Source organism: Bradysia coprophila, unplaced genomic scaffold (assembly GCF_014529535.1).
Source record: "Bradysia coprophila strain Holo2 unplaced genomic scaffold, BU_Bcop_v1 contig_494, whole genome shotgun sequence".
Classification (NCBI taxonomy): Eukaryota; Metazoa; Arthropoda; class Insecta; order Diptera; family Sciaridae; genus Bradysia; species Bradysia coprophila.
In genome coordinates, this window is record NW_023503746.1 from 1,024,569 (window position 1) to 1,039,159 (window position 14,591).

At 37.8% G+C, this 14,591-nt stretch overlaps 1 protein-coding gene across 1 annotated transcript; it reads right to left on the reverse strand.

The window, feature by feature from the left end:
• Positions 1-13,745: 13,745 nt before the first annotated feature.
• LOC119082825 (DNA-directed RNA polymerases I, II, and III subunit RPABC3) lies at positions 13,746-14,426 on the reverse strand. The gene is made up of 2 exons (XM_037192476.1): positions 14,116-14,426; positions 13,746-14,042 (listed from the first exon to the last, which is right to left on the reverse strand). Exons 1-2 carry the CDS (start codon positions 14,324-14,326, stop codon positions 13,804-13,806), a joined length of 450 nt encoding a protein of 149 aa, XP_037048371.1. The 5' UTR covers positions 14,327-14,426; the 3' UTR covers positions 13,746-13,803.
• Between the last annotated feature and the right edge of the window lie 165 nt (positions 14,427-14,591).

Here is a 14,591-nt window from a genome sequence, read left to right on the forward strand (position 1 = left end):
CACAACCTGTTTCACAACAAAGTTTCAGCGGTGTGAAGTAAATCAATATTTTCCCGCCTGTTTTGTGAAAAATTTATTCCTAAACTTTTGTCGTTCGGTGGACGGTAGATAATCGTTAGCGATATTTTTATTCGATTGCTTAACCCTCCACAAACACCAGAGCGTACCATCAATAAATCTGTTACATCACACAGGTTTTGCTATTTTAGATAAACAGACCAATATTGTCGTTGTTGTCGATGACATATGACTGTGACATCGAATGTATCGAATTCGGAAGAGGACTCATAGCCAAAACTTTGGGATCTGAGACAGATTGTTTATTGGTTGTCGCGTGTTTGTTTCGTCAGACTTTTGAAACGAGTCGAGAGTGTCGAATTACTTCGTTTGCAGAGTAGTTTTTGGAACAGTTTAGGATGCAATTTGACAAGTTTTGTGCCCTCGCCGTATCTTGTGCTAGGTAGTTTGTCCCAATTTTAGCGAAAATTCACATCTGCAACGATTGCATCTTATGTGAAAAATGGAAAGAGAATAGGCCCCGTGTACTTCGTAAGGGGTCTCTGAAATAAAAAGGCCCACAGAAAAAAAGTAATTGAAAACCGAATTAAATTTTAAGATTATCTCACAAAGAAAACAACCCAATACATTTAACAAAAAAAAACTCATTTGTGTGTTTATTATCAATTAAAAACAAGAAAGAAAAACAAAAGAATTAAGTAAAAAAAATCTAATTAAAATTACATACACAACCCTTCCCCCCTCAATACACATTAAAATATAAAATGAAAAATAACTAAAAAAAATCTGTGATAAATTTGTATAAAATTTAATTTTTCATTTTTGCCACCCCCCCGTTTCGGATTGTCGATTTGTTTCGTTTTGTTTGATTTTTTTAAATTTGTTTTGTGATCCGATTGAAAATCTTAATTCCTTTTCACATTACATTGAAATTGATAGAGGCGTGACTTTGATTTGAAACCCATATTTTCAAAACTTTTTTATTTCTCTCGGTTCTAATTTTGATTTGCTCATTTTCGACAACAAAAAAAGGAAGAGAAGAGAAACATCATCAACAACGAAACTTTTTAGTTTTTGACATTCAATTTGTTCTTTTTTTTGGTAAGGAAAGAAATTGAAAGATTTTTTGTTTTCGATTTTCTTTCCCATTTTTTTTGATTTGTATAACAATGCGTGAGTGAGACAAAATAATGTTTAAATAAATAAAAATTCAAAAATAAAATGGAAAACAAATTGTCTCTATTTTGTTTTACTGATGCGGCGCTTTTTTTTATTTAGTTTTAATAATTTACCTTTCTTATTAGCTAGGTTTTTAGGCTAAAAAAAATTTAATTATTCGCTTTCTTTGTCAAAACAAAATAAACAACAACAACAACAAAAAATTATTAAAATAAAAGAATTAAATAATAAAAAAATGAATAAAATGAGACAATTAAAAAATTAATTAATATTTAAAAGTTAAAGTAAAACAAGAAAAAGCATTATGTAAATAAAATAAACTAAAAATAATTATTCGCTAATCGTTTTCTCTTGTTTATTAAATCTCTACATTCCACTGCCCTCAATCAACTGCTGCAGCAAGAGTTTCTGCAATGCTTCGTCTGCCCTTCTGTGATATAACTAAAAAACTCCGACTCCGACTTCACCATACCCAGCGAGCGATGTATTTCAATCACTATGCATCCTAGATTACACTAGGCCAACCAGGTATGTGATAAAGGACAGTCACACAAGGAACGGACCCCCAATTGGCGTACAGCCCGACTAACAACGACATTTATGTTCAAACCGCTACATTCAAAGATCTCTATGTGAGATTCGCCGTCATTTGGGTGTCAATCTTGATAATCCGATCCCCGTGGGAGATTCACCATGGCCATTCATAAACACTAACAATTGTGCAATTATTGTAAAAGTACACCTACGTCCATGCAAAAGTGACAAAAGAGGTGGGTCAAGGATCATTCGTAAACAAATCAGCATCCAGATGGCGATTTCCAACCTTCAATAAGCTCAACAGGATGTCCACTTATCAATTCCTGCAGTTCTAATATTCCACTTAAAAAGAAGCATTCTTGTGTCCATGCCTGATAGTTGATGTAATCATGTTCGAACCACGGACTTCGTGGATTACCTTAACCTTAACCATCGACAGAATTCAAAAAAGAAACCAGAAAAATTGTCTGAATTCTCTGTAGTTATATAGTTCTACACCATGAAGACGTCACTTATTTTTAGGAAACGACCTCTGATGACTTCAAACTTATTAAAAGAAGACCAAATATTAGCGGGCCAACAACATAAGAAATGTCTACGTCTAGAACATTGAAGTAGTAGGAATGTCAGGAACGGGTTACTCCACAAATTTTGTAGAATACTCCTTCTAATAGGTCAGTGGGAAATTAAATAAACAATAATTAAATGTTAAGCTACGCAAAGCTACTGGCAAGACTTTAAAAACTGTCTGCGTTATCACTTCACAATTTCAATATTAAATGTGAAATACTTCGCATGGAGAAGGTACTTATATTTCTCAAGTTTCAGCCGCAATCTCCCTACTAAATCGACCTAGAGTTCATCTGTTATTGACACCGACAGCAAGAATAAACAACAAACTGTGACTGATGAGGTCTTCTTCTGCATTTTCAGCCTGTTTCTATCCACTGCTGGATGTAGGCCTCTCCAACTTCTTTCCATTTCGTACGATCCATTGCCATTTGCTGCGAGTTTGTACCTGCAATATTCTTAATTCCGTTTGTCCATCTCTCTGGTGGTCTACCTACAGCTCGTCTTTTATATGGTCGCCAGTTCATGATCTTTTTGGTCCAACGTTCGTCTGTCCTTTTTGCAATATGTCCCACCCAGCTCCATTTCAGAGATGCTATTCTTTCCATGACATCAACGACCCTTGTTTGTTGTCGAATCCATTGATTCGTCATTCTGTCTCTGAGTGTTATTCCAAGCATACTCCGTTCCATGGCTCTTTGTGTCACTCTCAATTTAACTTCGGATGCTTTCGTTAAAGTTAACGTTTCCGCTCCATAAGTGAGCACTGTAAGGACACAAGTGTCGAAAACTTTGCGTTTCAGACTATTATTCATTTTGCTTTTTTCCGAACGCTGCCCATGCAAGACCAATCCTACGTCTTATTTCTGCAGTCTGGTTGTCCAGACCTAACTTCAGTTTATGTCCTATATATACGTAGCTGTCGACTCGTTCAATGACAGTGTCACCAATTTTGATTTCTCTATCGTCCCCGATGTTGGTCATGACTTTTGTTTTCGATAAGTTCATCTTGAGGCCAACTTTGCTTGCCTCTTCACTTAACTGTTGTAGCATAAGCTGAGCCTGACCTAGATTCGCTGCTGTCGGTACAATGTCATCAGCGAAGCGGAGATTGATCAGGTACTCTCCATTTATCGTTATTCCCATTTTACTCCAGTTTAACTTCCTAAAAATACTCTGCAGAATCGCCGTGAATAATTTCGGTGAAATGGTGTCACCCTGCCTTACACCTCGGCCAATTCTGAATTTCTCCGTGCTCTTATGAAGTTTTATACATGAAGTAGCATTTTTGTACACATATCGAATTGTGTTGGAGTACCTTGAGTCTACTCTACATTCGTCTAATGCGTCCAATATCGACCATGTTTCCACTGAATCGAAAGCTTTTTCGAAGTCTATGAATAGCAAGACTATGTCGATGTTGTATTCACGACACTTCTCAATAAGCGTTCTCGTCACCTGCAAATGGTCGTTTGTGCTGAAACCAGATCTGAAAGCAGCTTGTTCAACAGGTTGGTAGAAGTCGAATTTGTTAGTGTTCCTCTTCGTAATGATTTTCATACACAACTTGTAGAGTGTTGACAATAGGCTTATGGGTCGGTAATTTTCCAGCTTTGTTATGTCTCCTTTTTTATGCAGCAATGTAATTACCGCATTTTCCCAGGCTTCTGGTACTTCTTCCCATTGGAGACATTGATTAAACAAAGCCGTGATTGCCTTTAATAAGGAGTCTCCACCTAGCTTCCACTTTAACACCAGCTTCTCCGGGAGACTTTTTGTTTTTCATCTCGGCTACTGCGGCCTTGACTTCATCAACAGTTATGTCGGGCATATCCTCCGATCCCACGTTTCTTATTATTGGTCTATCTTCGGTTTCTTCCGTTGGACTCTGTCTTGCTGAAGAAAACAAATTCTCATAAAATTCTGTTGCAATATTTTATATCGCATTTCGATCCGTTTGGATCGTTCCTGTTTCAAAACGAATGAAGTAAAAGATTTCGGAAATCGATCTCTGAAAATCTTCGATCAAATGAAGTACAACCCGTATGTCAACCAAATTAACTAAATAAGTGTTTCAAAAAATGAAGTAATAGATCAGATAGTAAACATTTTGTGGGACAAAACTTTCAAAAATTGTGTACGAAACAGTCTTACTCGAAGAAGAAAACATTTATTAATCAAATGAAAGGTACTGCCCTTGTAACAAAAGGTTGCTAAATACACAATGTATCGATCTTATCACGAAAGATATTCGTCAAACTAACAATGACGAACGTCTGATGATAAAATTCTCCTAGACCACTCAAATGATGAGTGAAAGTTCAAACTTTATTTTAGCGATTTAAGTTTTTCCAAAATTGTCACTTTTTCCCCAATATCACCTAAAATTATCCGAAAAATGAGAGTTTAAAGATAACTTGCGCAGAGAAAACAGAGAAAATTTTTTGTTAGGGTGAGATGTTCTCTGTTCAATTCCACCACGCACCCTCCACGTTTTGGTTATTTTTTTGGGTGTCATCAATACCAAATTTGGTCCAACTTTTACCCCCACCTGTCAAATAGTAAAAATAAATATATTGGCTGTTGTAGGGAAGATAGAGACTTGCTTCCAAAGAAGAGTCTGTAGAGTTTTATGAGTAGAACATTTTAGAGACCATCCAAAATGGCCGACAGCCGCCATCTAAATTTAGTATTAGGGATTTTGGCTTGATCTCAGGAAATCGGTAAGATACAGAGTTGGTTCCAAAGGTTAAGTTATAGAGTTACGTGAGAGGAATATTTAAAGAGTCAACAAAATGACCGACAGCTGCCATTATGGAAAAGCTGGCAAATTCAAGGTACAGAGTTGGTTTCAAAAGTTAAGTTAAAGAGTTTCGCGAGATTAATATTTTAAGTGTCGAAAACTGAGCAAAATGTTTGATTTATTTTATATTATTTGAATGCCAACGTTAGAGCCATAGAGTCATAGAGCCTGGATGTCGGAAAATGATCTATAATCCCCAGTGCATTTCAAAAATTATTAACGACACGAAGATTGATAGCAATCATTTGCAGGGCGTGGGGTAATTTGGCACATGGTGCTAAAATAACACATTTTTCAACTACGTAAAAGGTGAACTCGCACACGATTTTTCGATACCAAAATTTTGTAAAAGGAGTCTTTAAGTGTATGACATGGCTAAAAAGCATTTGCAGCAATAAGCTTGCGTGTGCGAGTTCACCTTTTACGTAGTTTAAAAGTGCGTTCTTTTGGCACCGTGTACCAGATTATCCGATACCATTTGCAGATCGTGGAAAAGTTTATCGTACAAGCATTAATGGGTCTTTTTAATGAAATATATGTGGATTCATGGCGGTTTGAGGGTACGCCTGGTGCCTGAAAGAAAGTTTTGGTGTCAACAAAAAATAGCAAGCAACTGGCCCCAAATTTTCATTTACTTCGTAAATTGTGGAGTACTCCAGTACGTCATAATATGAGAGAAGAAAAAACACTCACTTATAGAACATTAGCATAAAATTGAACTTTAAATCGCGAATGGCCTTGTCTTGTTCGTGGTCGTTTGTTTCGTACCTGATCGTCGGATCGATGATATGTGCTCGTTGTGATTCAGCGTACACTTCGTCAAAGCACTCCAAAGCCTTTTTCTATTGCCTCAAACATTTTACTAAATTGTTCGCTTTTGGAATCTAACACTGACCTGTTTGAAGCGTTGTCGTTTCCTTCTTCCGACGTTGGAGCTGTTCGATTCAGCCTTTCTCTGATACAGCCTGCACTTGTGTCATTAGCAGTACCATGTCGGCTTTGATGAACTGTTAACCCACGCTGACTGTTGAAAGATTGCGTGCAGACGTCGCATGTGTACGTTGTCAGAGTCTTCGTATTATCGTGTTGTTCGTTACATTCACGTTGTGATTCAATGTTATCTTTTTGAGACTTTTGCGAATGGACTTTACGATGCGAAGCAAAACTGCATTTCGTTTCAAACGATCGATACGTTACATTAGAAGGGTGCCGGTTTTGGGCTGTCTGGTTCATCGTTGAGTGGTGTATCGGCATCGTCACGGCATTTTCTGATGGTAGTCTTTTTGTTCTGATGGTGCTGATGAATACGTATATTTCCGCTGAACGTTCGAAATGTTCCCTGGCTTGTGATATATATAGCCAATAGGACTGCTTGATTGCTTCGTCTTTGTTGACGTCGTTGCCATATTATGTGATACCGTCGATGCGTGCTTCCAGATTAAACTTGATATTCCCAATGAATCTGTCCCAATTCTGTTGAAATCCGATAGCGTTACGTGACAAAATGTAGTTGACTACTGTAGTGCGTATACGGCTTACACTGCTCGGTGCCTTGGTTATTGATTGCCTTTCCAAAGATGGATATGGACACTTACCTTTTATTGATATTGGGTTGACGCCTTCGTTCGGTAACAGCCATAGAGATAAAATCAGACCAGACTTCAAACAAAATAATTCAGAAAATATTTAAACTTTTATTCCATCGACATCGGTTGGTTACATCTAAAGTATTTCGACGGTTACGTCATAGTATAATTCAAAAGCAATTTTTAAAGTGAACATCCGTATCCATATTCAACAATTAGTCGATGAATTGACCCAATTAAAATTTATCGACGAATTGTTCTAAATTATCGTAACCCCCACCCTTTAATTCTTGCTCGGCCGTTGTAGTAAATTCCCCATTGATCTGGATAACCTTAACGACAATATTCGGGAATATGTTCTTAATTCCATTAACTCTGCGATGGTCCATCATCCAATCATGCCACACCAAAATCAATTTTTCCAACGATACGCAATTTGATTTGATGTCAGCGAACGTGCGCCATGAATCGTGCCAATACGCATGTTCTGCAGCGGCGACTATCAGGAAATTGCATTCAAAGCACAGTTCCGCCAATTTAGAACAGTTCTCGAATAAGTATTTCGTGTTGGTTTCGTTGATGCCAGGTAAAATGAGTGTCAATTGGATGAGATTCGTGTACCTTGAGATTGCGGATATCGCTCTGGTGTTCATTTTATATCGATGTCCATTCACTCGACGATTAGCAAGAGTTAAATGCCGTAAATTCTTCTGGACTTTTTCGTTGAATTTTTCCAGTAAATGAATCGTTGACTCGTTGAAGTGAGTGATCTGAAGAGTCACCATATCATCAAACAAATTTACATTGCGAACGACTTGAACATTAGTTAACGCGACGGGACGCCGCCCATCCAATTTAAAAGAAGTTAAACTCGAACATTGCAGTGATGTAAGGAATGATAGATCTAACACGAGTGCGACTTGATGGCGTATCTGCAATACGGTTACATTCGGAAAAAACCACGCTGGCAATTGTGGATGATTGACCTCAATGATGATAGAAAGCCGTTGCAACTGAAAACAGTATTTCTCCAACCATTCGATGTTGGTTATCGATTTCTCGTAGTCGCTTGAAAGTGCTGTTTTTGCCGATAATATGTACCTTCCCCGACGACTCATCACTGCTTCATCTGTTGCTTCGTTCAAATGCAGGTCTGTTTTTTGCCTTCCATTAATACGAATTCGGATTGAAAGAGGCATAGAAAGACTCGACAATAGATCGAAAAAGTCATCGTTCGAATCGACTGCCTGTTCAATTTGTTGAAACCATTCTTCGTTCATATTCCAATATTCGATTGGGGTTCCGTTTGAGCTCATAATGGTTAAGCCATCGAATAGGACTCTTCCTTCGCAGACGCCAAATTTTTTAAACGAGAAAAACTGCACTTGGATTTCTTTTTTCAATTTTGTCATTAACCATTGCAGCAATGAATCCTCGTGTAAGTTCATGTACTTGAAGTGTATGCATCGCAAACATTTGTGCTGTTCTGCTTCTGCCAGTAACTTGGTGAAATCGTCGGTTGTGAAATTTTTGTGCGCCAATGTCATTGACTCTAGTGACCGCAAATTGGCAATCAACCGAAGGACATTTGGCACCGACATGAAAAAACTAGCATCGAACTCTAACAATGAACGCAAATTGCAAAGAGTGCTCATACTTAGCTCCGTTAAGATGTCGTTTATATTGTCGAGATCAACCAAAGTTAAATATTTGAGATTTGGACACGGTGCCACAATTTGCTTGATGAATTGATTCAGCATCCTATTCGGAATGGTTAAATGCATATGGGTTAAATGGACCATTTGCATCGGTTCTAATTGCATGAGTAGGGGTATGTTCTCCGGAGTATCGTACCGGGGCAAACAGCTCAGAGATTGGATTTTCGATTGGTCGAATGCGTATATCACTCTGAAATCGAGTATCTCCAACTTGACGGTCTCCAATTTAGGGTTACTGTCCCTCACGAATGCTTTAACTTCATCATCGTCGAAGAATTTCGATTGGCACATCTCAAAATGCGTAACTTGTGGCGTTTTTGATAAAACGACGCGAAAGTGGAGACTTGAATCTTTATCCGTTTCCAGGCGAATCTTTTTAATGTTCCCACCAATAATTCCAAGCACCTTATATATCCAATGTTTTTTAGGTTCCAATTCGGCATACAATTTCAGTTTAATGGCTGACACCCGCTTTAGAATATAGGGGCGATGCTGCTCCATTTCCAGACGACTATTGTCCACCGACGAACTGAATATTATCATTCGGTACCAATTGTTTGGCTGGGAACCATTGTATTTAGCTTTAACTACGACGTCAGCTACTTCCCTGAAGCGTTTGCAAACAGTGGCAACTATGACATTTGATTTATCATCCAAATGCGAAAGGACTTCAGTCAGAATTTCGGGTGGTAGTTCCGTTATACGTTGAACCACGGCCATGTTATTGCTACGCGGAAATTGATAGTCCAAGATTCCAAGAGAAATTTATAAAATTTATGAAAGTTTTGTTGGCTGACCTTCTTCTTCTTCAACTTTAAATGCTTTTCAAACGAAAACGTGTCGGACCCGTCGGACCTATATTAGACCGGTTAGACCAGTGCGTTGGTGGCTAGACCAGTTTGTAATCGCGCGAAATTTCGAAACGCTGACAGAAATTAATTTTTATACAGTTTTGATAGCTCGTAAAATGAAGTAGAATGAAGCTCGTTAAAGGATTTATCAGGCAAGCAGGACCTTTTTAATAGATTAGGAATTTCAGAATTTTCAAGAAATATTTCTGCAAATTCTACAGGAAAGGTTATTCAAATTTCAGCTAAATTTTCTCCAGCTGATTCAGTCGGTGCATGGACAAAATCTACTATAAAGAATCAGTATTTTTTAAAAGTTATTTGGACGGTTGATATATTTTAGGCAATTTCGATAGTTGCAGCCCGAAGGAAATGAGGAAGACAAGTCCTTAATTTCAAATTTCATACACAAAGCCATTTGTCTACAATATAATGTCAAATGAAGCAAAGTTGGCGTTTTCGTGTTAGTGGTGTGTGTGATATAATTTTTCAATGAATTTCGGGTCATAATGGTCATAATTCCTCTAGGTAGTCTATCTCTATGAGTGAAAGTGACTAAAATAAACCGTCCACAGCAGATCCCTCTACAACTTTTCATGCCTTGGGCCTATATTTCGAAAAAAAAAAAAAATCGAAATTTATGCCCAAGGCATCAACAATTCATTTCAATCGACCTGTCACAAGGAAAACCATGTTTCAACCAAGGTAAATATAGTGAGGAGGTAATGCCATTCAGACACGCGGCCTAGCACATAAGTTCGGTGCCAATGACATCTTTTTTTAAAATGGTTGACTACGATTTGCTTGTATTTCACAAAAATATTTTCACTATCTCACAACAGATGGCCCGACTTTCTATTCCATTTTTTGCTTTCAACGAAGGGATGAGATGGCGTTTGTATCGAACTTTCGTGCCACCGCACATCTGATTCGGTTATATATGGCATTACCTCCTCACTATATTTACCTTGGTTTCAACCAAGGTTCTGAAAGAACAGGTTAAGACACCCACGAAAGCGGGTGACACCAACTTTGCTAAACGTACATTGTCAATCAGTAACCTATTAAGAGTATCATCAACGGTACTCTATTTGGCAGCTGGTACCAGGTAGATTCTACCTACAAAACTACAAAAACTAGCATATTTTCAGTGAACCCTACAGTGCAAGATCATGATTTAAGAAAGTCTTTGATAATAATAAATACATCGAAACTACTTATGTCCGATGTATCCAATTTTTTTTTCGACGTAGAAAGCAGTGACATCTGTTAAACGTGATAATCGCGAATTGCTCATAGAATATGCATATGGTTCAGGTGGATTTCAAAAATTTTTGAAATCACCACATCCTGGAATGTAAATTCCATCACCATTTATAGCGATATAAGCTTTCTATGACGCTGAGTAGACGCGAGAACACTAGTCAAGACAACAAATATTAATCGTGGAAAAGTAGTTTGAGTGTGTGTACTCAAACGATCACCTCTAAGTCGGGTCGTCGCGAATTCAATATCATGATTCTTAGGAAATACCAAGGTAAATATAGTGTGGAGGTATAGGCCTGTTCAAATTTGAAAAATTATTTTAGATTCTATCGGCATGCTATCAGAGAGTTAAAATGGTTCAAAAAAAGAGACCCGTATTTTTTTATATAATTTTTTGAAGCGTTTTTGTTCTGGGGAGGTTCGTTCGAAGGAAAATTCTGAGTTTGGCTAGTTTTTAGACAGTTTTCGGCAGTAAACTCAACCAAAACCTCAAACATAAACGCGCTAACTCAATTGTTGTCAAAGGAAATGCTAAATAGGAGTCTCGTTTTGAATATGAGCAAATTTAGTCAAGTGGTTGGAGAGAACGAGCCCGAGAAGCGCTTGCAATCGATGCCAACGTGAAAGGGTAATCTAGTTTTTAAGGGTTAAGCACATCATTAACATCAGTGACCTGGGCGTCAAAAGATGCGTCTTTAAACACACTTTCAGGGGAACAAAAGTTTTTGAAAATCGGTCTCGTGATTCGGTTTTGATAGTGCGTCTCATTTGGCGAGCTCGCTTGCACAGCGATGGTTAATTTTCACCAACTAACTCACACTTATTTTTCCCGTGTTGAATGCTGAGTAAGTGACCGCAAAGTGTTCTTTTTGAGCGTGCTCAGGGCCGGTTCCCCGATTTTACTAAAATCGATTAAGTAACAATTACTACTTTCTCAACAAAATGTAGATGAAGTAGACAGTTAAGCTTTGCATTAATTATAGCATGAAGAAGCTCTGAAAAAGAGGAGTGAAATATTGCAAACAAAATTGTTTTTCTCTCGTTGTTTATGCCGCGATAGTCCACATTAACAAACCAATATTTTGATGTCTGATTTGAGTGGCATCACCAAAAAAGATGATTCAGAATGTTGGTTTGTTTATATGGACTATCGCGGCATAAACAACTATAGAAAATCAATTTTGTGTCCAATATTTCGCTCTCCTTTTTCAGAGCTTCTTCATGCTGTAATTAATCCAAAGCTCAGCTGACTAACTCATCTACAGTTTGTTGAGAAACTAGTAATCGATTTTAGTCGATTTTAGTCGATTTTAGTCGATTTTAGTAAAATCGTGGAAGCGGTCCTGAGCACGCTCAAAAAGAACACTTTTCGGTCACTTACCCAGCATTCAACACGGGAAAAATAAGTGTGTACATATAAGCTCCGAATCACATGAGTTAGTTGATGAAAATTAACCATCGCTGTGCATGCGAGCTCGCCAAATAAGACCCACTCTTTTGACTATCACAACCGAACCACGAGACCGATTTTTAAAAACTTTTTTTCCCCTGAAAGTGTGTTTAAAGACTCATCTTTTGACGCCCAAGTCACTGATGTTAATGATGTGCTTAACCCTTAAAAACTAGATTACCCTTTCACGTTGGCTAAAATTGCAAGCGCTTCTCAGGCTCGTTCTCTCAAACCACTTGACTAAATTCGCTCATATTCAAAATGAGACTCTAATTTTGCATATCCTTTGACAACAATTGAGTTAGCGCACCTATGTTTGAGGTTTTGGTTGAGTTTAGTGACGAAAACTGTCTAAAAATCAACCAAACTTGGGATTTTCCTTCAAACGGACCTCCCCAGAACAGAAACGCTTCAAAAAATTATATAAAAAAATACGGGTCTCTTTTTTTGAACCATTTTAACTCTCTGATAGCATGCCGATAGAATCTAAAATAATTTTTCAAATTTGAACAGGCCTAGTGGAGGTAATGTCATGTATAACGCAAAAGTCATTGTCAACCATTTTGAAAAAAAGATGTCATTGAACTTATGTGCTAGGCCGCGCGTCTGAATGACATTACCTTACACATTATATCTACCTTGGGTAATACCGATAATATTAGAAAATTAAAAAGTTTCCTCATCTTCAACTTCTGTGATGTCTGATAATAATACAATTCGGATGCTTAAAATTACCGACAAGATTCTTGAAGTAAATGTAGTTTGTGATAGAATTTATAGTTAAAGTTCAGAACCTTGATGTTCGTATAGGAGGTATAGGAGTCATACAGAAAATACATCGACTAGCAAGGCTGTGCTCACTACTTTCTGAAGAGAAATCACTGATAAATCTATTTTATCTCCTGCAAGCTGATATTTCATACATTACGCGTTTCTGCATATAAACACAAACACATACATAACCACAGCCTATACGATTGGATAATTCACACATAACCCACCTAGGGTAAATTTACTTTCCATCTACATATTTGAAAAAAAAAAAAAATCGCCGAACGGCGGAAGCGAACACGGGACCAGCAGCATATCAACCAAACACGCTGACCACTACGCCAACAAATCACATAACGCGATGCAATTGGTGTCGGTAGTGGTTCGTTAGTCACTTCTACATCGATCAAATAATCAGAGTAGTCGGAATGATGTGATTTGAACGAAATGTTGAGGTGGATAGTATATGTGTGTGAGTAAGTAAATAAAGGATTCTCTGTATGATGTTTTTTTTTGTTGTGAATGCGTTTTAAAACAACATGCTTAATTAATTAATTTTAAATCCAAATTTTTGTGGTTATTTCGCTAATGTATGAAATATCAGCTTGCAGGAGATAAAACATTGTTCTACCTTGGTGTATATTTCTCGAATCACTTCTTATGTACAATTGTATATACACTCGCTGGCGCTCGTTATATACAATTGTACATACGAAGTTATTCTCGAAATATACACCAAGGTAGAAAATGTACTATTATGTTAGGTTAAGCCACCTTCGAAGGGGCAATTGGCATCCAAATTTGAATGGTTCTGTGGATATTATCCAGAGACAGACAAAGTTCTCTTCTAATTTCATGACGGTGCACCACTAGAAACTTTGGTAACCACTGCCTTCGTAATGAACTCTTTCAGAATCTACCGCAAAATGACAAAATTACCATCTCGTAGATCGACAATAATCCAGTGTAATGGCAAGGATAATTCTAAACGCGCTCGAATCGTATAGTAAATTGTTTTAATTTCCAGTTCATGAATTGTCCAAAAGGTAACAGCGGCTTAGAAAGCTAATTTCTTCATCAATAGGTACAAGTGTTGGTCCACTTCGAATCCATGTAAATTGTTTGCATCGCCCTGTAGTCGCATTAGCAAGCCACCATATGACACATACGCAGACAATCTACTGGACGCTTCATTGGCCGCCTCATCACCTTCGATTCGATAGATTTTACCATACATAACGTACTCAAAACTGTCAGCCCGGGAAGGTTCGTCGACTGGATTGTATTCGCCGCTGTCTGTTGGATGATAAAATGCACGAACATTACCATTGGTTTCTCAACGTCAACAGGTTAAATAATCACAACCAACCTGGATATCCATCTTCTTTGAGTGTTGTCGCTAGAACCAATCTGAATTTGTCGCCGAGTTCCATTGGATATACCCACGAATTGATGTCTAGTATCAAGTCCATTTTGAACGATTCGGATTCGCAATGCAGTCGGCTAACTCTGTCGAATTTCTTTCCTTCGGGGTCCATGTCTTTCACATTGAATATATCTTCGAATAGTACTCCGGACATGATTTTACTTTTCGGTCGGAATGGAGTGTGCGAATATTTCAATATAGGTCCACTCTCTTCAAGTGTTTCAAAACAAATGAGACTCAACGCGATACCGTGTCGAAACGTCAATATAATGTGGTTATGGTGAAGGGAAAGAAGAAACATCGCAAATTTCTGTGCTCGGAGCTGCCGTCGTAGTGTTCGAATAAATTTCAAAATTCGGTTGATGGAGATGATATTTTTGATGCATGTCCACCAGTGGTTGGTCGAATATTTATGATTT

Excerpts from the sequence above, each read along its gene's own strand:
- LOC119082825 (XM_037192476.1), bottom strand. The coding sequence starts at position 14,326 with ATGTCCGGAGTACTATTCGAAGATATATTCAATGTGAAAGACATGGAC. Across the intron at positions 14,043-14,115 it reads CAAAGAAGATGGATATCCAG|ACAGCGGCGAATACAATCCA; the intron begins GTTGGTTGTGAT and ends ATCATCCAACAG.